Here is a 24,085-nt window from a genome sequence, read left to right on the forward strand (position 1 = left end):
TTTGTAACATATTTGCGTGTGTTATTGTAACATATTCTGGCAGAGAGTGGGATCCCTCGTATCGATAAGGTTCCAGGTCATGTCGCAATGAGACGTGTTGTATAATAGGTAGGAGCGTAGTTTTCCTAATTGTTCCAGCTGAAGGCATGGACTTAGGCTTCTACGATCAAGGGTAAACTTCCGGACATGACCGATTCGTAATCGCGTGCGCGAGGGAATTTTTGTAGGTTCCCGCTTGAGACCCCGTTTGAAAATGTGTAAGTGTTAAGACGTTCACTGTCACCGTCTTTGCTGACCCAGCTGAAGGCGGGTATAGATTGGCAATATAGGACTCGAAAAGAAAAAATAAAAGACAATATATGAGAGACGTAATAGATTAGACAGGTACAAGATAGGGGAACATGGGGAGACTTGACCAGGTTTTCAGCTAAAACTGCATAAATCTCTAAAAAGGCCTTCAATCCCTCAAAAGTCATAGAGATATAATGTGCAAAGTTATTGTGCGTCTTCACGATTTTTTTTGCAGGATTTTTAATTTAATTTTTGTAAAGCTACAAAAGGTTTTCTGAAATCGTTTTTTTTGGGGAGACTTGACCAAGAGAATTTTGAAAAATCATAACAAAAAATAATGACATATAACATACCGTGATTATTTTTTTTTTTCATATTGTCAAGATCTTTGGGCAGCAGTAAAAAATATAGAAGGGTTTCATTTGATAAATTTCGATTTTTAATGCATTTCTTTTTAAGTATTAACTGTACTGCTTGCATTGCATGTTCACACATCACGAAATCAGTCCTACTATTGGTAACTTTGTTTACTAATACTAAAATATAAAGACTTATGTTAAAGATGGGATTTTTTATGGTGTGATTAACATTAACAGTAGATACCAAAGCATAATAAATATCAGGAATTTTGTATCTTTCTTCAGCTAATTGCCACTTGGTCAAGTCTCCCCATAAAATCTTGGTCAAGTCTCCCCAACATTAGTTATTGCGTTCAATGTCATTCAAATTCTAGTAATAACTATTGAGGGATTCTATGAGAAACCGGCCGACCGCAAAATATGACCATCGTCGATTCGAACGAAACTTTGCAGGTGTGTTCGCTGTATGAATCTCCATGATATTCTCTGGCAATTGGAATATTTTGATACAAGAGTAATTTTTCAAAAGAGCGTAAACGTTTCTACGTGTATGAATTTCAATTTTTTTTTGTTCGATTACTGTATTTTATACAGCAAAACTATCTGAGAACAAGTTACAGGGAATGAATACTTCTGTCCGAAAAAAATATACACTGAAAAAAATGTGTCATTTTTCAAAAAAAACAAAAATTTATGATAAAAATTTAAATTGCGAAAGAACCCACTTTTTTAATTTTTTATATTTTGTTACCAAAAACCTAAAGAGAAAAGAAACATTTTGATTGTGATTGCCTGATGGAGAAAAAATCGGTAAAAAAGTTTTTCTAACAAGAACTTCGTTCGTGTTTTTAAATTTCATACTAATTGACATACAAAATTGTAATTTTATTACAGAATATAATTCTAAGCACCATTAAAAATCTAAATATTTCAACCATAGGGTCTGTTGATTAAACTATATAGCTGAATCATATGTTGGTTGTTTTCATGTAACTTTAAAATGTTTCACAATATCGCCTTAATGTCAAAGAGAAAGTTGCAGGAAAGTATACGGGCCTTTTGGAAAACCTATTATTGTTGATGGAGAAACGGGACTAACTTATGAAAAGGTCGCAATAAAACAAAATAATTTTGTTGTTAAAACAAAAGTTAAAATATCTCGAGAACTACTACATTTTAGAAAATTTTTGTTAAGAGCATTTCGATTTAAAATGGCGTTTAGAATCATATTCAAAAAAATTGTATTTTTGACTGCAAATAGTAAGAATTATAAAAAAAAGTCAAAAGTTGTTGTTAGGAAAACTTTTTTATTGAAAGCTTCTCCAGGATCCAAATACACTAAAAAAGTTGCTTTTACGTCTTTAAAACGATAAACATTAAATTTTTGACATTTTTTGATGGGGTAACGCGAATAACTTTTAAAAAGAGCATAATTACACGAATTAATTGTTTTTGAAGGAGCAAAATTTCAAATATCTCGAAAACTATCGCATTTCGGAAGATTTTTGTTAAATGCATTTTGATTTTAAATGGTGCTTAGAATTATATTCTGTAATAGAATTACAATTTTGTATGTCTATTAGTATGAAATTTAAAAACATGTACGAAGTTATTGTTAGGAAAACTTTTTTACCGATTTTTTCTCCATCATGCAATCACATTCAAAATGTTTCTTTTCTCTTTAGGTTTTTGGTAACAAAATATAAAAAATTTAAAAAAATGGGTTTTTTCGCAATTTAAATTTTTATCATAAATTTTTGTTTTTTTGAAAAATGACACAACATTTTTTTCAGTGTATATTTTTTTCAGACAGAAGTATTCATTCCCTGTAACTCGTTCTCAGATAGTTTTGCTGTATAAAATACAGTAATCGAACAAAAAAAATTTGAAATTCATACACGTAGAAACGTCTACGCCCTTTTGAAAAGTTGCTCTTGAGTCAAAATAATCTTATTACCTGTGGAAAATATTTAGTCTTGCATGACGGTGAAACGTGTAAAGTTTCATTGGAATCTAAGATGGTCGGTCACGATTTTAAAGATTTTCGGACGGATCTTCGTGGAATTCCTCTATTCTAATGTTCCAATTTACGTAAAATCATTTCACTGCTTCACAAAGATTAAGATGGTATATTAGTTCATTAATAGTAATTAGTAGTGGAGTAGATATGTCCATACAAAGTTTGATAAAAAATTACATCATTTAATGCAAATTTATTAATCACGTAATATTTTCTGTAAGGAAAGGATTTTTCATTCCAAACTTTTAAAATTACCTTAAGAGATCGAAGCAAGTATAAACATATTTTTGAAAAAAAAATTAAGAATCGAATAGAAGACACCATAGCCAAAAATACAATTTTGCGCTTGGTCAAGTCTCCCCATGTTCCCCTACAGCTGATGTTATGATCATCACATGAGAGACATACATTAGTACTTCAAACACTAAAAATACTTGAATAGCCAACCACCACACATAGCACATCCTTTCTCAATTCTCTATTTGTTACTGGTTGATTGTTAGTTATGAGCGGGTGAATAGAGGAAAGGTATAGAATAGAAAAAAGGCTCATATAAGCCCTCCCGGCCGACACACCACTATCGAGGAGGATTGTAATCAACATCTTGAAGCGGACTTCTTATATAAATCAAATCCTGAGTAATCATAATGATTGGTGAACTAAACTAAAAAGAGCGAAGGTCCTTATATTTAGATAACTCTATTCAATCTATTGTGACTTGATGATGTTTACAATACCGTCAATCCCATCAACCTGCGAGAGGGAAAGAGAATACAAGGAATATTACACTTTAAATCTTCAAAATTTCCAAACAAAAAATTTGGTTGTTCAAGCAAAGTTCCGTGGTAGGAGCTGTGCGGAAGCAACCATTTTCCTAACAATAAAAAAATGCGTGTGGATTTCTTTATTTAGCGTGGCTTTTTAAACTGGCTAATCAGAAGTGGTATTTCTTGTGCACAAAAGTTAGAGAAATCAACTGCACGAAATATGTGTAATAATAAGGTGTGATCAATAGATAACGGGATTGATGATTGACGCCATTAGGAAATTGAAGATGGCGGCTTCCTCTTACCACAACATGGAGTGCTTTTGAGGATCAACCTTCCCTCGATAACAGGTATTGAAGTTTTCGCCTGTCAAGTAAAAATCCGAAGGCAAAGGCCTTTGCTTAGCTTAAAAATATATTTCCCCTAACACTGCAATTGGACTCTATACGACCTTGAAGAAGAAACCTTGCTTGCACCGCGACTAGTTTTAGAACACTTTAACTCTCACGGTACGACATGATTATCGGTCTTCCTTAATTCACGATCTTTACAATAATTTCAATTTGTCAATTTTGAAGACGGATGAAATGACACGGATTCCTGCTCTACCAGCGCAACAATAAACCCCCTGGGCATGATAGAATCAAATTTAACTTGCTGAAGAATCTGCACAAAAGACTCTTGTAGAGTTCATTTAAGTTACATAGTCCCACATGATAGGAGACAAGTGAGTGTCATAGCCATCCAAACAACAAGGAAACCAGCCACCGACCACAACTCGTATCGACCGATTGCAATGCTGTCATGTATCCGGAAGCCGTTCAAGCAAATAATCTAGTTCCGTCTCGACAATTAGGTCGAATCAAACGGCTTATTATCAGATACACAATTTTGCTTTCGCAAAGACGAAGGGGCGAACGATTGCCTTGCTTTGCTTTCAACTGAAATTTAAATGGCCTATGCTAGCAAAAAGATGGCATCAGTTTTTGATAAACCTGTTGTCTGAAAAGCACATAAATGTTTCGCATGGCTACTTAACATCGCGATTTAGTTACATGGGCCTTTCAAGTCCCCTGCCCTACAGTTATTACGTGCAAGATATTGACGATTGTCTTGCAAATTCATGCACGATAAGGAAACTTGCAGACGACGGTGTGGCGTCTGTTACGGGACCCAAAGCTGTCGACCTACAAGGACCATTACAGAATACCTTGGACAATTTCTCTGTTTGGGCTACTAAGTTGGGTATCGAATTCGCCATGGAGAAAACTGTGCTAGTTATACTTTCTAGGAAGCGTGAACCAGCACAACTACAACTTTTATTAATAAGTCAAACTATCGCTCAGGTCGCCACAGTAAAATATCTAGGGGTCTGGTTCGACTCGAAAGGTACTTGGGGATAGGATGCCACATTAGGTATCTGAAACTGAAGTGCCAACAAAGGATCAACTTTCTTCGTACAATAACCGGGACATGGTAGGGTGTCCACCCAGGAGACCTAATAGAGTTATATCAAACAACGATACTGTCGGTATTGAAATACGGATACTTCTGCTTTCGCTGTGCTGCTATACATTTCATCAAACTCGAAATAATTCAGTATCGTTGTTTACGATTTGGGTTGTATGCACTCGATCCATACCATGAATCTCGAAGTCCAGTCGGGCGAAATCAATTTTAGGAACTTCCATATCGATTGCTTATTCGCTGCGATATCATGAATACATTGATACTTCTAAAACTACTGTTTTCTTCGACACATCCATGAAAGATGAGATTCGTGGAATATCGGACCACATACGCCCGCAAGTAGTCCCTAGCATTTTACCGAGAAGATGACTGCTATAAACTGTTTTATACTGGCTTCATGTTCGCAATTCCTTGTTTCTTGCTCATACGGGTCACTAGTACGGGCTTCCTCACTGAAGTCACTAGTACGGGCTGTTGATTTTGAGGTTCTTGATGCAGCTTTTGCAGTTTTCGAAATTACCTGAACAGCTGCCACAAATTTGACAATAGTTCATGTAATGTATTTGAGACTGTTGATTAGAACTTATTCCCACAGAAAGGCTTTTATCAGCGGTTTCTAAGCACAGTAGTCCGCATTTTGCCATCTTCTCATAGAACCGGCACGTATTGAATAGTTGTCTTTGATATGTTCTAATAACTCTCTGTGCAATGGTACATTATCGCATTATGTTTTGTACTGCAAGGCCAGATGTAAGACAATGTGTCAATTAATCTGCATGCAGACTACAAAAACGAAATTTGGTATACCGCGGAGTAGTTCCTACATGTGCCCTGCGAAATAGATTCCAATTCTGTAAGTAGTGCTAGGTCTTTCGATTTTCCCATCGTCTATATATTTCGGGATTATAGCATTGTCACACACAATCACTTGTTTTAAGTTGTTATACAAAACTATTGATCATCTAGACTAATTTTTTGATCGTTTTCAGCACTGATTGCCTGATATGGCAGAACTCGGTAAGTCTAAACTTCATCTGCACCGTCAGCAAATGTTCCACATCACGAATGCTTGGTCTTATGCGAAAAGACTGTAGACACCATATTGGGATGGAGAACCTCTTCCTGCTTCTGCGAATCACTCATTTCGTCTGATCATCCCAGCAAGAATTAGCAGTTGCTTTTTAGACAATCGTGTTGTATCGCAATTGTTGTCTTTGGTGGTTGGACATAGTAATCTTCTGCAACAAGCTTTTACTTAAAACAAATCAGACACGAATTTCTTAAGTCACAGAAATACATGCTTCGTTCATTTTTGAAAATTTGTGTGGATTCAACAAACAGACAAAATATCTATGTTTGTGGTAACCACAACATATAGTATATGATGTCTTTTGTTTGAGTAGGCAGACTGTAGAACCTTATCAGCCTTTAATAAAGGCCCATTCAGGTGCCAAATCCATACAGTTCAACCAACTTTTATACCACGACCGACCAATTGTCTATGCACCTGGCAGCTATTTAACGAATCTGACAGCCATGTATTTCACCTAAGTAGCATCAGGTAGCAACTAATGTTTAACTTTTTCTTTTTTCAGATTTTATCACTGCTCAATTATTGGGTCAGATGAGGTAAGTTATCATAAATAAAGATACTACTGCTTTTGAAAACAGCTTCTGAACTCAATGTTTATAGTTGCGGCCAAGTCGGTTGCAGCATACAGATGCGACGAAGGCGAAAAGTTAATTTTTGCTCTTACACAAAGACATTAGCTTATATCTTTGGAAAATGCAATCATCATTTGGGTCCAACTTGTCATAGACGTTGAGAAAGAGCACAGTACAACCAACCTGTAATTTAATCGTGTTATTTGTGAGTTATAATGTGACTTCCTTTTGTCCTCCAATGTGATTCCAATGTTTTTTTTAATTAATTATTCAAACATCATCGGGGTTTCACTACAATGAAAAAATCAACACAGGCGGCACATGGCATTTTAGATATCGACATCGTCGAAGTAAACGAACAATGTAGCTCACATCCGCATTTAACAGTGCTGTTGATGCTTATTCCAAGAAGAGGCCCGAAAGTCACCATGTACAATTTTTTAATAGCTGTTTTATTTTATTTAAGCCTTTATTTATAAATACATATTGTAAAAGACGTGATATGCGCATCCGGGAGACTAGCATCTCTTGTGATGATCGAATTAATGTCTACAGTAGAAAAGTGATCAGTTCAAAAACAGATGTTCCAATACTTTCCTAAAGCAAAAACGGTCGAAAGAATTTAATAAAAAATTGATAAATGTTCATTATTCAAAATACTTTATCAAATTCAAAATTAATTGGAATGAAATGTTCGTAATCGGTCAGTTCATATATTAAAATAATTTGCTGAGTTCTATTTATTCACTAATCTCAATAATTCTTTATGAAACGGAATAATATATCATTGGCATTGAAATAATAAATTTTGTAATCTAAGTATTTTACTCACGACTGATCCGAGTACCAGCCAGCATCTTCCTATAAGAACTCAATTTTTTTTTCGGTTCAACCATTTCAGTTTTAAATTTTGTACACCATTTCCAAAGATTTTATTCCAATGATACTTAAAATTTGATCAGATTTCCTGGACGGAATTTCCGGTCGTACACAAAAAAAAACTAGCCATGAATAAAAAGTGCTGCGCTCGCTACCTTGAGGAATTCCCCATCCAGAACGCTTTCATTCTATCAATAGCCTACGGTGGGTTTCCCCTCATTCTAAATCGCAATCACTTCGTGTTTACCCGGCTGTTGTATATTAGCTGACTTTTCATGCTTTCGTCCGATCCCTGATGGCAAAAGGTCATCTCAAAGCACTATTGATAATCACCGGTAAATGGCAAATGAAGTACAGACGGAAAGATTTCGCTCTACTTTTGAATCGCTTAATAATCTAACAACGATACCGGACACTGAGCAAATAGTTTTGAACTGCTTCAGAAATTGTCTAACCACGGATAGTTCAAATAACAGGTTGTTTATCTATCTTACCACTCAAAACTAACGCGCACTTCATGTTCACAGATGAAATTGTTTCTAAACCATCAGTCAGTTGCACAATCTGATCGCTGTCGCTGAGAACTAATTTGATTAATCAGATATTCTAGATTGAAGCTGCTTACGATCTCGACCGATCCGATCGGCTAGAGTGTCATCACACGACTGCTGCTTTGCTACTTGGATGATCACTGACACTGCAAAAAGTAGCAGCAATGTAAGTCGAACTAAAGTGGGAAAAGTCGTGTGGTATGTTTACAAACGGTACCCTCGAGGTGTGCGTTTGATGCAGGTCTGAGCTGAGTTTGATGTTTGTATTCGAGAAAATCGATACAGATGACTTCTGCTAGTAGTAATAACACTTCGATCTTTTTATTTTGACTACCATAGTAGGTATACAAATGTGTCTGGGAGTTTCCAGAGCGAATGTTTGTTTTACTTACACTTCATGGAAACGTTTAAAGATTGTAAGACAGTGCATAAATGGGATAGGGATTCAAAGCAATGCGTTGGTATTATATTCCGTTGTGAAACTTGACCTTCTATTTCGACAGATTTCGCAGTTGCTTCTCAGATTACAGTAATATTTCGCTTTGATTTTAACGTCATTGTTATGATTTCAAATCACCACTAGATACAGAAAAGTCAAAATAATCCTACACACTATTGAATACACTACACAACTGGAAATCAAGCCTCAAACAATCCATGATCTTAGGCTTGACCGCTCCGCGTGTCACAAAACAGCTGTTACTGGCTGACAATGTACCCGGGTACTCACAAATCGAAAAACTTAGAACTATGATCATTTTCAACTGATTTGAATACTTTCTTGATTTAGGAACTCAACAAATTCCAGACTCTGTGCAAATGAATCATAAATATCACAAACTCCGTCAATTGTTTATTAGCATAACGGGACAATTCAATGATTTGACTTCGGTATCTCACGGCCCCACGGAAATCAGCTCCGAAATGATTGTTCCGAAGTCAAATTATCATATGGTCCTGTGACGAAAATAAACCGTCTTCCGAGACAATTCCCAGAATTTTAAAACTATTTTGCTAGTCTTCCAAAAAATTTGACAAATAGTATCACAGAACTGGTACACATAGCGTAGTTGGTAAATCGATTGCCTTGTACGCTACTCACCTGGGTTCGGTTCCCAACCCCGCACATAGGGTTAGAGATTTTTCCAAAAAGAGATTTCTCTAACTCGAAGAGGCGAATGACCCTAAGATCAAAACCGTTATAATCAAAATAAAAAAAAATCACAGAACTGCAACATACCTCCGGGAAAAAACAAAATTCCAAAATTTAATGATTAAACAAACTTAAACCTATTCTTTATAAAATTTTCAAAAAGTTAGGTAGGTATGGTTGTATTTACTCATGTTCCAAGTGTTCCAAGAGATCCCGGAGTTAGGGTAGGAAGGAACATCAAACTACGATTCAGATAAAGATTGATCGGAAGAACGTTTTAAAAAAGGTTTTTTGTTGCTTTCTCTGCTTCCGTACCTGTGTGACCAAGATTCACACCAAAGAGCCTTTTTATTTCTACTCTTTGAGGTGTGCAGCTATGGAGTAGAATGCACGTATGGGAACAACACCCACCGGAGTGAAGAGGTTTATTGTGAAAGGAAAGAGTGGTGGTTCGCATGAAAAGCGCAAAGAGCGTTTTTTATTCTTCTCTTTATTTGCTCTGAGGTGCATTACATCCCTGGTATTAGTAATAACCCTAGAACGTTGCACTTGCGTTTTCCACCCTAGAACGTTGCACTGGGGTACAAATGTACCCCACGCGTTGATCACAATTTTCGCAGGTAAAAATGCAAACAAAAGAAATGTATAATACATCATTTTCTTCGTTTTTTAATTGCGAAAAAGGTTGTGCTAGTGAAAGTAAGGAATTGATTGAATCAATGATACATAAATTTGTTTGAACAAAATAAAAAGTGAAAAAAATCGCGGTTTTGACTTTTTTTCACAAAAATTACGGGTGATGAGCCTATTTTCACCATACTAAGCAAGGTGCCTCACTAATTCGATAATTTCTTGCCTTACAATCAATGAAATGCGTAAAAATTGACATGAACCGCTTTGCTTCGTTGTTAAGAACCAATATAATAACACAAATGCGTTGAAAACAATAAAATTCTCGCGTTTGAGCACAATGAAAACTCGAATCGAGTGCCCCTATTGTTGCGCTACCATTTGACTCAATGCGTTGAATAAAGATGGCAGACACTGCTCTAACCAACGGCTTCAAATGGGTAGGGTGATAATAGAAACATGGTGCAAATAGGCTCATCACCCTATAACTTTGCGAATTTTCAACCGATTTGAAAAAATCAAATGATTCTAAAAGTTGAAAAAATGATCTTGCAACGGTACAAAACAGAATTTCGATATTTTTGAAAAAGTGCAATTATTTTGAGGAGTGAAACTTTAAAAATCGTGTTTTGGAAAATACCACGAAATGGGGTGGAAATTGAAATGAAAACATATTTTTGACCAGTAGTACATTAGTAACACGCTACGTTACTGTTACAGCAGTTATTGAAAATTAAATTAATTAAATAAATGATTAAAAACGGTTATATAATACTAATGGTTACTTACGTAGTATTTAAACTGGTATTGTCACGAATCACATTTCCACTGACAGCACGAAATCTGACGAAGCACTAACGGCAACCGTACACTGGGGAACAAATGTACCCCACGCCAACTTTGACATCTGCTTCCACGTAAACTATAAGCAAACTGGCTATACCACCTTTTCCTACTCTTACTAGGAACTCTAAATTGAATTATGGTTAGGGTTCCAGGACACGTTTTCACACGGCTCCAAAGAAGGCGTGAGGGACATTTGTACTCCAGTGCAACGTTCCAGGGATAATAATACTGTACTGTAGGTTCTCAAACTTTTTTTACGAATTTGGTTCGTAAAAAAATGTTTATTCCAAATTTAGTTCGTTAAAAAGTGACGTAAACTGAATATTTATCAGCCTAACAGTGTGATGAAACATTTCTTATAACTCTCTTTCGTTTTCTAAATTTAATATTAATTAAATCCAGCTACCAGAGCCATGGATACAACCGAATACAATGACTATAAGAGATATGCAGCAAGTTATTAACAGAATTTTTTCCACATAAATAGGCACTCCCACTTTATGATAACATCAGCACGGCGTGAGAAATCTCGATAGATGAATCGAATCAATGGTAAAGTGAAAGAAAGTGGCATTTAAAATAGGAGAACATTCGAATTATTAAATACTAGTGATTTATAAATAAAATATCTAACTTTATCAATCAATGCATTGTTTATGGAAAAACTGAATATCCCTTAAGGTTGCACAGAGAATGCGTAAAACTCGCAAACGAAAAAAGCAGTTTTTTTCCACACCGTATGTCAGATCTTCATAAAAATCAATCAGCGTATGTAGAATGTTGTTACAGTACTGCTGATTGATTTTTATGAAGATCTGACATACGGTGTGGAAAAAAACTGCTTTTTTCGTTTGCGTATTTTACGCATTCTCTGTGCAACCTTAAGAGGTTATATAATAATGCTGGGCAAAAAGCTCAAAAAAGATTATACATAAATTGGGGCTAATAATAGTTTATTGTAAAAAAAGAAACCTTTTAACTTTATAATATTCACGAACTAATGATACGTTTGTTTATGAAAATGTTGATAATTCCTTAACTTTCGTGATCTAAATTAGTTATGGAATTTGCGTTTGGACTTCTTCTCATCAGAATCCTACACTAACTTAGTGACAGAACTAAGCTAGCGCCGGATTGACGCTAGTTCCAAAAAACGGAGATACAATTTTTGTTCCTGAGCAAACCCCTAGTCAAGCGTGATGTCTCAGAAGAAAATAGCTGCATAACATAGCATAGTGCATCTTGCACTGTCTAGCTAAACCAAACGAAATGTTTCGATTTCATTAGTTCTCATCAGCTTAAAATGAGCTCTTTTGCTTGCGAGACATCACGCTTTAATAGGGGTTTGCTCAGGAACATAAATTTTGTCTCCGTTTTTTGGAGCTAGCATCAATCCGGCGACAGCTTAATCCTGTCACTAATCTAGTGTCGGATTGTGATGAAACGAAGTTGAAACGCAAATTCCTTAACTAATTTAGTTATAGGTTTTGTGCTGTTCACGAGAAATATAGCATAGTGTTTCTTGATATGTAATAGAGCGTTAAAGGATTTGCGAAATCATGACCAAGTTCCTGAAATTTTAAACTTCGTACTCATGAAGTTATTTGTGTTTTCAAAGAAACAGTTCGACACAAAAATATACATAACGTTACAATCCAATGTTTGGTTGGGTTATTGTGGTTGTTCCCTAGACATGTATAGTTTTTGTAATGATTTTTGCTCATAATTTCGGGATACACTTATTTGAATAAAGTATGTCAACTAGACGAATTGCTTTTAAATTATGTTCATGATTTCAGGAGCTTTATGCGATTTTCGTAATTTTTCATCACGTTACCGTGGTATTTTATTGTTTACTATCTGATTTTTCTGGAAGGGTAGCGCGATTTTAGGACAAAAGTAATGATTTTCGTAATTTATATTCACGTTAACGTGATATTTTATTCACGAGTTTTGCATCGGATTTCCCTTTCAAGGTAGTGTGATTTCGGTTCATGATCTTTGAAACGAGTTCCGTAGTTTCTATTCACATTAGCGTGATATTTTAGTCACAACTAGAGTGATTCGTGTTCATGATATCAGGATCTTAGTCACGCTTTTTAATACTTTAGTCGCTATTAGTAAGATTTGTATTCATGATTTCAGGATATTAGTCACGTTTTTCGTAATGTATATGCACGTTATGGTGACATTTTATTCATCCACTTACGAATCTGACATGTGGCCATCTTAATGATATCTGCAGTTTTATCATGATATTCGTAATTTCTCTTCGTCTTATCGTGATGCCTTTCAATTAGTATCGAATTTTTTACTCGGACTAACGTGACAATATGAACTGGATCATGAATTGTAATCGATTCGCGGTATCTTGTATTGTGAACTTTATCACGAACACGATTTGTTGTTTTATAATGTGTTTTTGGTGCTCAGCGCAGTTTTCGTTTTCTGTCCGGACATCACAGTGAACCTTAGCAAATGAATAACGATGTTCAAGGTCCTGATAATTTAATTATATCTGCTACATGTAACTATTACTAGTCGCTAGCAGCTGGACATAACTATATGATATTTCATAGAAAAAACCCATATTTTGTGAAATAGTTCACGTGAAAATTTTATGACAATGTACAGAGTTGCATGAAATTGAAAATTATTAGAGCTATATCTTAGCCTTCAAGATAGACCGTGAATCATTTACTAGGAATCATGAACCGGTTTACGAATACATGAATGTTTTATGATTTTGTGAACTACCTCACGAACATGAATGGTCAGCTGGGACTAATTCGAATCATACATCAGTTCACGTATACATTAGTAATATTTTATGATTTATTTTTTATTTTTTTTACTAAATCTACGAATGAAATCACGAGTCGACGTTTGGTTTTATGAATAATGTTAATGTAAATCAATTTGGTAATGACATGGCGGAAACCGTGACTGAAGTTCACGAAACAAAAATAAATATCTTCACTCCACAGCGTTACTGAAATGAAATTGAACATAATTATAAAACACATGATTTGGTCTGGTGCTGTCACGTATCGTAAAAACGTGATTGTTCCAGAGTTCATACAATTGTAAAAATGTTCCCAAAATCAAAAATAAAGTGTCATGAAATCAGAAACAATCTGTTTTCTACGTTACGAAAACAGGACGCTGAACAAAAATCATGTGTTTTATAATTATGCTCAATTCCCTTCAGTAACGCCCGCATATAGCTTTTATTGGTGGAAATACTTCATTGGTGGAAATACTAGTCACGGGTTCCGCCTTGTAATTATCAAATCGATTTTCTGTACGTGAACTAGTTCACAACCACTCATAAAATCAAAGATTGACTCATGATGTTAGTCATAGATATTGGAACATTAGTTCACAAAATCAAAACATTCTGAATATTTTCTCGTGAACTATTTCATGAAATTAGGAATTTTATTCATGAATCCATTCATGATAGCCAATATTTATGACGTGCTCGTGAAATAGTTCACAAAATCATGAAATATTATTCATGTAACCGTGAACTGGTTCGTGAAATAGTTCATGAAACTATATAATTTCATTCATGTATTCGTGAACAGGTTCATGATTCCTAGTGCAGTAGTCACTTCTGACTCGTAAAATAGTCCACACAATCATTAAATATCCATGAATTCGTGAACTGATTCATGATTCTTAGTAAATGACCTACGATCAAATTTGTATGTTTGTTATATTTAGAAGATATCCCTAATCATTTTCAATGCCATGCAACATGGTAATGAATAGATATAGATATAGGGAAATTATTAGGACCTTTTTCATAAATTTTAGTGTGATGTCCAGACAGAAAACTAAAACTGCGCTCAGTATTTATGGTACAGTTCACAGAACAACATACCGCGAATCAGTCACACTTTTATGATCAGGTTAATATTCTCACGTTGCTCCGTGTAAAAAAATCAACAGTAACCAAAAAACAACAGATCGCGATAAGGCGAAGTGAAATTACGAAAATCGTGATAAAACTGCTCATATCATGAACATGAGTCACATTACTCCACGGATCAAATTTGAAAGTAAGCTCTAGTATAAAATATCACGATAACGTGTACACGAATTAAGAAAATCGTGACCAAGATCCTGGAATCATGAACATAATTCACGCTACTCGTGGCAAAAATATCAAAAATTGTGACTAAGATCCTGAAATCATAAATCTCTACTTCTGACTAACATATCACAACAACGTGATGTGAAGTTATTAAGACTATGGCAAAGTTCCTGAAATCACATTACTCGTGATTAATAATCGTGACTATGATACTCAAATCATGATTAAAATATCACAATAAAGTGAATAGAAATAACGAAAATTGCGATCCAACTAATCGTAAAGTAATGGAAATTCTCAATTACGAATTCCAAATGTGTGCAGCATCTCCAGCAGGTATACTTGGAATATCTTCTTAATCCTACTCATAGCACCCACCATTTAGGTATAGATTCAGAGAAAAATCTTTCAAAAGAAGATGACGTTGCATCAATTGCTGCTAAACTGACATCTACGAACAATTGCGAAAGTCTCATTATTATTGCCTAAAATGCACATTAAAATCAATATTTTTTGCAAATATTGCAATTTCCAATATTTGTTTCTGTAGTTTCGGGATCCCGAGAATTCCCGAAAAAATTCTTTTCTATTTCCCGATTCCCGGGTAACTGAAACCCCTTGGAGTGGAAACACCAATTCGCAATATATTTAGGTACAGGAGACCGGGGCTAGTTGCCGGTGTTTCTTTAGTTTTCATTTTTTTTAGCGTTTTGATAAGGCTGATCTTACCAAATAGAAAATGTTGCATTAAATTGACTATATCTGTGAACGACTTGTTTGTTGTTCACATTCCACAACAACAACAAAATATATGCTATGGGAATGGATTTAGGTACAGATTTTTTTTGCGTAACAGTACAGATTGGAAAGAATCAACATAATATATTTTTAATTTTTTTTTGTATCTCCATAACTGGCCAACCACCGAATTCACTCCTGGGGGTCGTAAATCTGCCCGATAAACACCGGATACCGTTCCCTCTTGTCGACAATCATCACCAGGAATGGTTGATCCACTTTGAATCGAATCTCCCGATACTGAGGGGTGATGCTGAGTGGAACAATCGACAATGATGCCACCGAGGTGGCCTTAGTGCCCTGCTCGTCAACACTAAGATATGTCCGCTGAGTCACGTCGGAAACCAGTGTCGCCTCGTTGCTGAGATACTTCAGAGCGTCGCCATTGCTGAAGATTGAAATAAGACCCAGTCGCTCGAGAGGTCCATTCAGGGATACAGAGTCGCTTAGCGTGAACTTAGGTAGATTGAGGTGCACCTTGGTATTAATATAGGAAATGTCTAGTTGGGCCATAACTTTGGCAAGATCCTCCGGACGCAGCTGGCGGAATGAGGCTTCTAGCTGGTGGCGCTGGGTGGGCAGGAATACTAGCATTGCAAGCTTATCTCCTTCGTAGGGAAGCTCTACCCATCGGAGGCCGTTGTCGTCGGGGAAATTGAGTTCACCAGAGCGAAGCTTGTTCAACTGGTACATGCTGTTGACAGGCTGAGAACTCCCAGGTGCAGATTCGAACTTGGCTGGTTCGGTCTGGACAAAGGCATATTTCCACTTTCCCTTGAAGTAGATGGAATTTGCTAGCAGCAGTCGGGTATTGGCACTCAAGGAACCTAGAAGAAGGTAGAAATGTAATTGGATTCTATTGTTGACAATTACTTCAGAACAACCAACCAGGACTGATAATTTCATTGATGAGATGATGGGTTTTGTCGGAAACCCACTTATTAGCGGTTCGAGCAGCTTGGCTCGGTTGGCTGAAGTCTACGGATAGCACTTCAACGTTCCGTAGTCGAACGTCCTCTGAGTACGTTTTGTTCAACCTGAGGTCTCTAGCTACGAAGTTCACGGATGCAAACTCTACTGTATTCACAGTGGATTTTGATACATCTTGAAGTGATTTGGTTAGCTTGTCAAGCTGCTCCGGATACAGTCGAATAGCATTCAGAAGTTGCCGTTGAGTGACCGGATTAGCAACGTCGATCAAGTTCGAGAGCAGTAACTGTGGCAGTAGAGGACTTATAACCGAATCACCATTCCTTGGACGATCAATGTTCTACAATTGGAAGAGTTTATTTCACAGTTGTACATTATTTTAATTTTCTAATAAAAGTTACTTTGAAAAGGTTTAGGGCGAATTCCATTGCTTGGTACCCTGGGGTGTTCACCATAACAACTGGCATCTCTTCTTCTTGATAGTCGCTTTCGTCGTTCGGATTGGGCCTTTCGTCGGATGGAAGGCTTTGTGATTGTTGGCCAAGCTGTTGAGCCGTTGGCCTACTATTTTGAGTCTTATCAACCGGTTTAGGTCTCTGAGAGGACCCACCGCTAGCTGGTATCGTGCTTGTCTTGGGCACTGGAATGGATACCCGAACATTATCATGAGGATTGTAGTTGAACACAATCTCCACTATATCGACCGATTTAGTTGGGATGGCCCCAGTAGTCTGCATTGGACCGGTCCTCCGTACTGGAACTACCGGCTTTGGTGGTTCTGCAGGGAAATGAAAATTACTGGGTTCGGGTTCATCTTTAATCGTATCTGTACTACTACGGTCTACTCCACAACCCACAGGGCCAAACTGAAATCCCGATGTCGTTCGACATAGCTGCATGTCCGGATATGTCCGGATAGCCTGTGCGACCACATCACAACATGCTTCCGGGCTGTACGTGGAGCATATCGGGTTGAACGCTTGATATGAGGCGAATACTGTTGAAGAAGGAAAAATGTATCCGAATATGCATGGCTTTGAGTTGTTGAACTTACCGTTTCCTCTAGTGGCTGCCGAGCAGAAACTGTGCCATATCTGACGGTTCTGTACCTGCGTGCTCGTTTGAGATTGAACAATGGAAGCCGAAAGTAAGAGCACTGCGAGAAAAAGAAAATTGACACATTATTGACAGATGTCACATTAAACTATATTGGGTATGAAAATGTGATCGGCCATTTTGAAACAAATTTTGTTCAGTATTTGTGCTCTCCCACGTCTGATGGACGACGTATAGCGCTGGTTTCATGAGGCAGTCGTCGTCAGCGCCTCTTTTATGCATGGACACAATGAGTTGGGAGCATGGCCTCCGGGATTTTGAGAGCCCCACACTTAGGATAGATATAACATCATAGTATCTAGTCATGAGAACAACACCAAAACGTAATTTCATTCTTTTGTACACGAAAAATATTATTATGATCATTTTGGAACGGAGTATAATTTATTCAGAGAAGTTCTTGTGTTTATGAATGCAATCCTGTTAGTATTCAAGGTTCAGTGATTAATCACACGTGACATTCAAAAATTATATTTCAAACTAATTTAGATATAGACATCGTGTATTTGGTAAATTTTGTAGCCATTACTACATATTACAAACAAAATCCCTAAATGCATCTGCTTTAGAGCTTTTCATGTTATATATATTTGTATGTGCAATATAGGGTGATGAGCCTATTTTGGCACCATTAGGGAGAGGGTCGCACTATTTTTTGAACAACTTTAAAAGAAGCCATATTATCTATAACCTTTCCCAGAATAAAGTATCAGTGTACTGTTTCTTAAACATCTATATGATACTTATTTAGCAGAATTGCCTCAATTTTCAGCATAAATGAAAATAAATGTTCCATTCTGTGCATCCATTCCCACCTCAACGATCCAAATATCGCCTCATGGGTGTGCCAATTTCCACCTCATCGAAAAACAATCTAGTTGAAACGCAATGCCTCATATTCCATTTGCGTCGATTCTAACTAGGTATCCAGATCATGGACGCCAACGTGTGATTTGCTTTTTTCAGCCGATCAAAACAAACGTAAACATCACGCACATCAATGAAACTCATCAGCTGTTAGTAGAAGAGCGCCCAGAATTGCGCACGCAGAAAAAAAACCATTCGAAGGTTAGCAACTGGAATGACAAGTTTCACATCACACATTGCTTTCTCCTGATCCGAATTTTATGTGCAGATAAAAATAAAATATCTGCAATCAACAATTAGTTGAATAACTTGAAATAATTGATTACTTATACCTGAAATTGCATTACATTATATTTACAAATTCATGTTTTGGTTTGGCCGCACTGGTGATTCTTTTCTGTATGATGGATGCAAAAAGTTGGTTTTGATTGTGGTAGTGTATCAGCAAAACATGCCAATAATAGGAACCCCCGTATTTAGTTTTATCCTATTATAACACTAGGCCTATTCTAGTGTTTGACGAGTGATTTTAAAGTGAAATTATCGTAAAAAGGTTCTCCAGCTAAAATAAAAGTATGTATCAGCGCAATGTTTAGTATATTTGTGCCGGAATAGCGAGATATGAGGCGGTAAATGCTGGCTCGTAAGTGTTTATTTCGCTAAGCGCCGATGCATCCAGTTTCGGTTCACTACGTGAGCGAGGCGGATTAGTAGATATTTCAATAAGGTGATTTTGTTTTAATTAAAAGTTGGATATAGAGGATAGTTCTAGATACATATGTGTACAATAGAGTGACAGGAAAAAATGACCCCTATCCGCCCACCCCTGAGTCGATTTCTAGTCCCACCAGGAGTACTTGTTCCAAATTTGAAGCAAATCGGACAAGTCTAGCTACCGGACCAACGTGCCTGAAGTTTGTATGAGATTTTTCTACAATTTACATGGAGAAAACCCACTATCTCGCATTTTGCCGCTGGGTGGCGCTGTATGCATGGTATTATCACTGAAAGTGAAAATAAGAAAGATAATTTAATTGTCTACAACTTTGTCGAAGACTGCTAGTGAATCCGGCTTTGTTAAAAGAAGTTATTAAACTTTTAGCGAAGTGATGTCTGAGTCAGTTTTCCATAGGGCCTATCAGTGCATGATTGTGCATCAGTACTCGATTTCCACGAACTAATCATTTTTGTGAAACAACCGTTAGATTTAGCTCAATAGTATGTTCAGAAGAATTGTAGTAAATAATAGGAGTCATGTTTTGGTTAGAAAATTTTAGTTTCATATTGTACCGCATAGAGGGTGCCAACACTAACTTTTCAATGGAGAGAGATAGAAATTAGGTGTCTTCCACAAAGTTGTAGAACAGGCGTTTTGCAATAATTCTCCCGAACATCTCTATATTCTATCTCTCTGCTATGAAAAGTTAGTGTTGGCGCCCTCTATGCGATCACAGTTGGAACTAAAATTTTCCAACCAAAACATTACTCGTATTATGTGGTATAATTCTTCTGAACATACTATTGAGCTAAACCTAACTGTTATTTTACAAAAATGTATAGTTCGTGGGAATCGAGTACTGATACACAACCTTGCACTGCTAGGCCCTATGGAAAACTGACTCAGACATCACTTCGTTAAAAATTTAATAACTTCTTTTAACAAAGCCGGATTGACTAGCAGTCTTCGACAAAGTTGTAGACAATTAAATTATCTTTCTTATTTTCACTTTCAGTGATAATACGATGCATACAGCGCCACACAGTGACAAAAATGCGAGTTAGTGGGTTTTCTCCATGTAAATTGTAGAAAAATCTCATACAAACTTCAGGCACGTTGGTCCGGTAGCTAGACTTGTCCGATTTGCTTCAAATTTGGTGCAAGAACTCCTGGTGGAAATAGGAATCGAATCAGGGGTGGGCCGATTGAGTTTTCAAAAATTCATTATTTTTCTGGGCAGTCTAGTGTACAACATATAAAGAATATAGCTTGAACTTATTTTTTCTCACCTGTTTTTGCCAAATCGATAGTGTCATTATCTCATATGCTTGGTTCGAAACCAAGGGGTACGAAATAGGGTCACAATAGGCTCTACTGCCATAATAGGCACATCACCCTACCTAAAATTAGTCGTTGTCGTGAAAACTAGTTTCGCCACTTTTTACATTTCTTATAAAAGAAATGTATAGAATTCGCTCAAAGCCTCAGGACTTTTTCCGATGCCCGGAGGGTCAAGTCTTATATAGCAATCGGCTCAGCTCGAAGATTTCGGACAATGTCCGTGAATATTTTTTATAGCACAGAAAAAACTCCAAAAAGATCTTAAAAAGAGAGCAGAGTTGGGTAGCCATCGCACACCCGCTAAAACAACTACTCTCACAGTATGAAAACAAACTGTGCGTCGAGAATTGCCGTTTTTCTCCTATAACGACTATTTGGTGAGCAAACTACAGATTGTCCAATTTACTGAGCCCTTTGCCTCCCTTGTGCCATTCAGCACAACTCTTGAGCTTTTTGGGTTCCTGTCCAGTACCTTTCAGTACCGCAACTACTTTTAGCCCGTAGGCACCCTGCTCGTGCCATTTAGTACCACTTCCTCGTTGAGTCATTCAGTTTCCGACTGCTCGGTCTAGTTCCCGACGATGGACCTAGCCTACTCAAACGGTGAATTCCCCGATGAGAGAAGTTCTCTCGAAACTCGAGCCAGCCAGCCAGGTCCCGAGGTCTGTCCGGCGATTTCGATGTAGCAATGCGTCCGTTTCACTAGTACCCCGACTATCCGCAACTAGTAGTGTCTCATCTTCGTCTACTCCCCGGTGGTGGATCTAGCTTACGTCGATAAACGCCCACCTGTGTCAGATGGAAGTTCACCTCTCCGTGCTTTCTATTGACCCACGTTGACAGGTTTGGAATGAGCCGGTATGTCCACTTTCCTTTCTTCGTATTGTCCCCATTTACATTCTTGCTGCCACCTCGTCTACGAATCGATTCTCATCATTTTCCTCACGTTTCCGATGTTTCTTCGATTGTAGCACTCGATATCCTCCGTCAAGGTGATGCACGTGTCGCGACTCGTATGGCCATTAGCCGGAGCGTCCTGCTCAGCTTTGTGCGGTTCCGCTTAGTTTTCAGTTCCGCATCCCAAACATGAACTATATATAGAATAGTATTGATGACGAAACACTGGCTGGCAGACCTCTGGTACTATTTCTCGGGCCTCCGACGTTTGGCATGATCCTCTCTATTGCGTTCGTTGCCTTCCAGTACACTTGTTTTGGCAAAATCATGATGTTTGACATGTCACAAGACGGGTTTCAGAATGGGTCGAAAATTGTCCTTCTTTTCGGTGAAACCATGTTGCGGGAATACCCCCGGGGGGAAGGCCAATTAGACCAAAAAACCTTTAAGATACCAACCCAGACGGTGGTCAAATGTCTACAATATTCAAAATGACTGAATTTCCTCTTGTTTTAAAAAGGGACGTTCATAAACCACATAAATTTGTTGAGGGGGGGGGGGGCTAACAAAAGTCATCATTTGTCTACGAGAGGGAGAGAGGCAGGTTTGCAAAAGTCTACGTAGAATTAGTTTTTTTTCGTTCTTCTCGTATTAATTATAAACAGGATTGAATGAGAGTTCTGTTTAACATGTTAGTCGATTCAGCTAGATATTTTATATGTTTTGGATATAGAACATATTAGATTTTGTGTTTGAATGTATTGTTCAAATATATTTCTAATTCAATATATTAGGTGTTTAACCACAAGTTGTAAATTTTCAACTTACGTAACTCGGTTCATTATTATTAATATGTAATATGCTTTCGCAGAGCCTATAATTCCTGTTTACAAGAGGGTAGAAACATTTTATATATTTGTTGCATTTTGCTGGGACTCCTTCAATGTGATCCTCTACAGTAAGCTTTGCATCGTAAATCGAACCCAAATTATTGAACATGACCTGACAGATAAAAAATTAATATAAAATTATGCGAACTAATGCACAAAAAGGATAAATTTTACATTGACAACACATCGAAATATAACTTACGTATGTGTTGGTGACCATACCGCCATCCAAAAAAAATCTCTAAAAATAATAGCAAGACTTGATCTGACAATCATTGACTCACCAAAGACACCCCCTTACTGGCTTAGCTAAAGCAACACATAACAGCGTGACTGCAACGTGGCACCGAAACGGTGAGAATGAAGAAACGGTGAAAATTCACCTGTTTATTGGAAACACTAAAAAAAGATATGTCCTCAAGCAGGAATCGATCTCCCAGTCTCTAGTTGGGTGCATTAACCTCTCCGCCATCGAGAAACTGTGATGATGTTATCACATAGGGGAGACCGGGCCTAGTTGGCGTTGTTTTCAGTTTTCAATTATTACCGCTTTGATGCAGGGCCGGCGGAAAGCGTGGGTAGTATGGGTAGTATTACCCATACCGAAAATAACCGAGTGGGTAATTACCCACTCGAAATTTTGAACCATTTCAAAAAATTTAGATGCGCAACGCATGTATCTCGCACTACACACGTTTGAAAACATCGATGTACCACAATTCCATTTGCATAAACGAACGTGATTTAATGTGAATCTAATGTAAGCGTGTGCATTACGAAAAGGGAAAACTCGTTACTAATGGACCCTCACCCTATGCTTTCTACCCACTTGGGCGTAAAGTTTTTGCCGCCCCTGCTTTGATGTAGATAGTTCTTGCAAAATAGAACATGCGGCATGAAAGAGAAGACTGTTGGCAACATCCCTAATTTTTTTAAAGTGTTTTATGAATTGTCTACATTTTAGAGACAAAAATATGTGACGCGGAAAACCCGCCAACATACCCCAGCCCCGGGGTATGTTGGCGGTATGTAAGGATACGCCAAAAACTAAGCAATCAAATGGAGATGCAATTACTTCAAGGGTCCTTTTGGAACGTGCTGAATGTCTTTTCGACAAAACTGTATATTAACCGACATTCGCTATTATATTTCAGTTTCAATACCCCGGCATTTTGACTTTGACGCGTACTCCCTATTCAAAAGCAAATTTTTGAAATTCTTCATGCAATTGGCAGGAATGAATGTCTCTTACATTAGCGAGATACACAAGAAAATTTTTTTCTTACTTTGGAGTGAATTCCAGAAATAAAATTTTTTGATGACTTTTTTTGCACTGTGAATAGTACCACCAACTTGCCCCGTGTGCAGCACCGCCAACTTACCCCAACCGCATATTTTATTAAAAACTATTTAAAATACAACTTTTGTTTGTGGATAGATGTAATATCTATACGGATACTGAAAGCTCTTTTCACGCGCTATCGAAAAATACAATTATTCGGGAAATAGATTGAAAATCACCCTAAATAACACAAAGTATTTGAAATTTAGAAAATTTACTTGGTATGCTCGAAAACACAATATCACCCACAACTTCCACCAAACGAATCGTTTTGCAACAAAAACATATTGGATAACGGGTTTCACATAACTTGAGGTACACAAGAAGAGGCAGCCTTATATGTCAAATAGAAACAGAAAAAAGGGGATTCCGCCAACTAGCCCCGGGCCCCCCTATGCCCAATAGTATCGTGATCACCGCTGCAGCCTCCAATTCGTCCGAATTGACCTATCG

General features: G+C 37.2%; 1 protein-coding gene across 1 annotated transcript in view; it reads right to left on the reverse strand.

The window, feature by feature from the left end:
- Positions 1-24,085, reverse strand: part of LOC131680876 (uncharacterized) — a 39,515-nt gene that overhangs the window by 4,427 nt on the left and 11,003 nt on the right. Inside the window, exons 2-5 of the mRNA XM_058961591.1 lie at positions 17,516-17,617; positions 16,863-17,458; positions 16,420-16,801; positions 15,666-16,358 (exon numbers count right to left, since the gene is read on the reverse strand). Of these exons, the coding sequence (XP_058817574.1) occupies positions 15,666-16,358; positions 16,420-16,801; positions 16,863-17,458; positions 17,516-17,617 (1,773 nt within the window). The remainder of the gene's footprint in view (positions 1-15,665; positions 16,359-16,419; positions 16,802-16,862; positions 17,459-17,515; positions 17,618-24,085) is intronic.

This window comes from Topomyia yanbarensis, chromosome 2, assembly GCF_030247195.1.
Source record: "Topomyia yanbarensis strain Yona2022 chromosome 2, ASM3024719v1, whole genome shotgun sequence".
Lineage (NCBI taxonomy): Eukaryota > Metazoa > Arthropoda > Insecta > Diptera > Culicidae > Topomyia > Topomyia yanbarensis.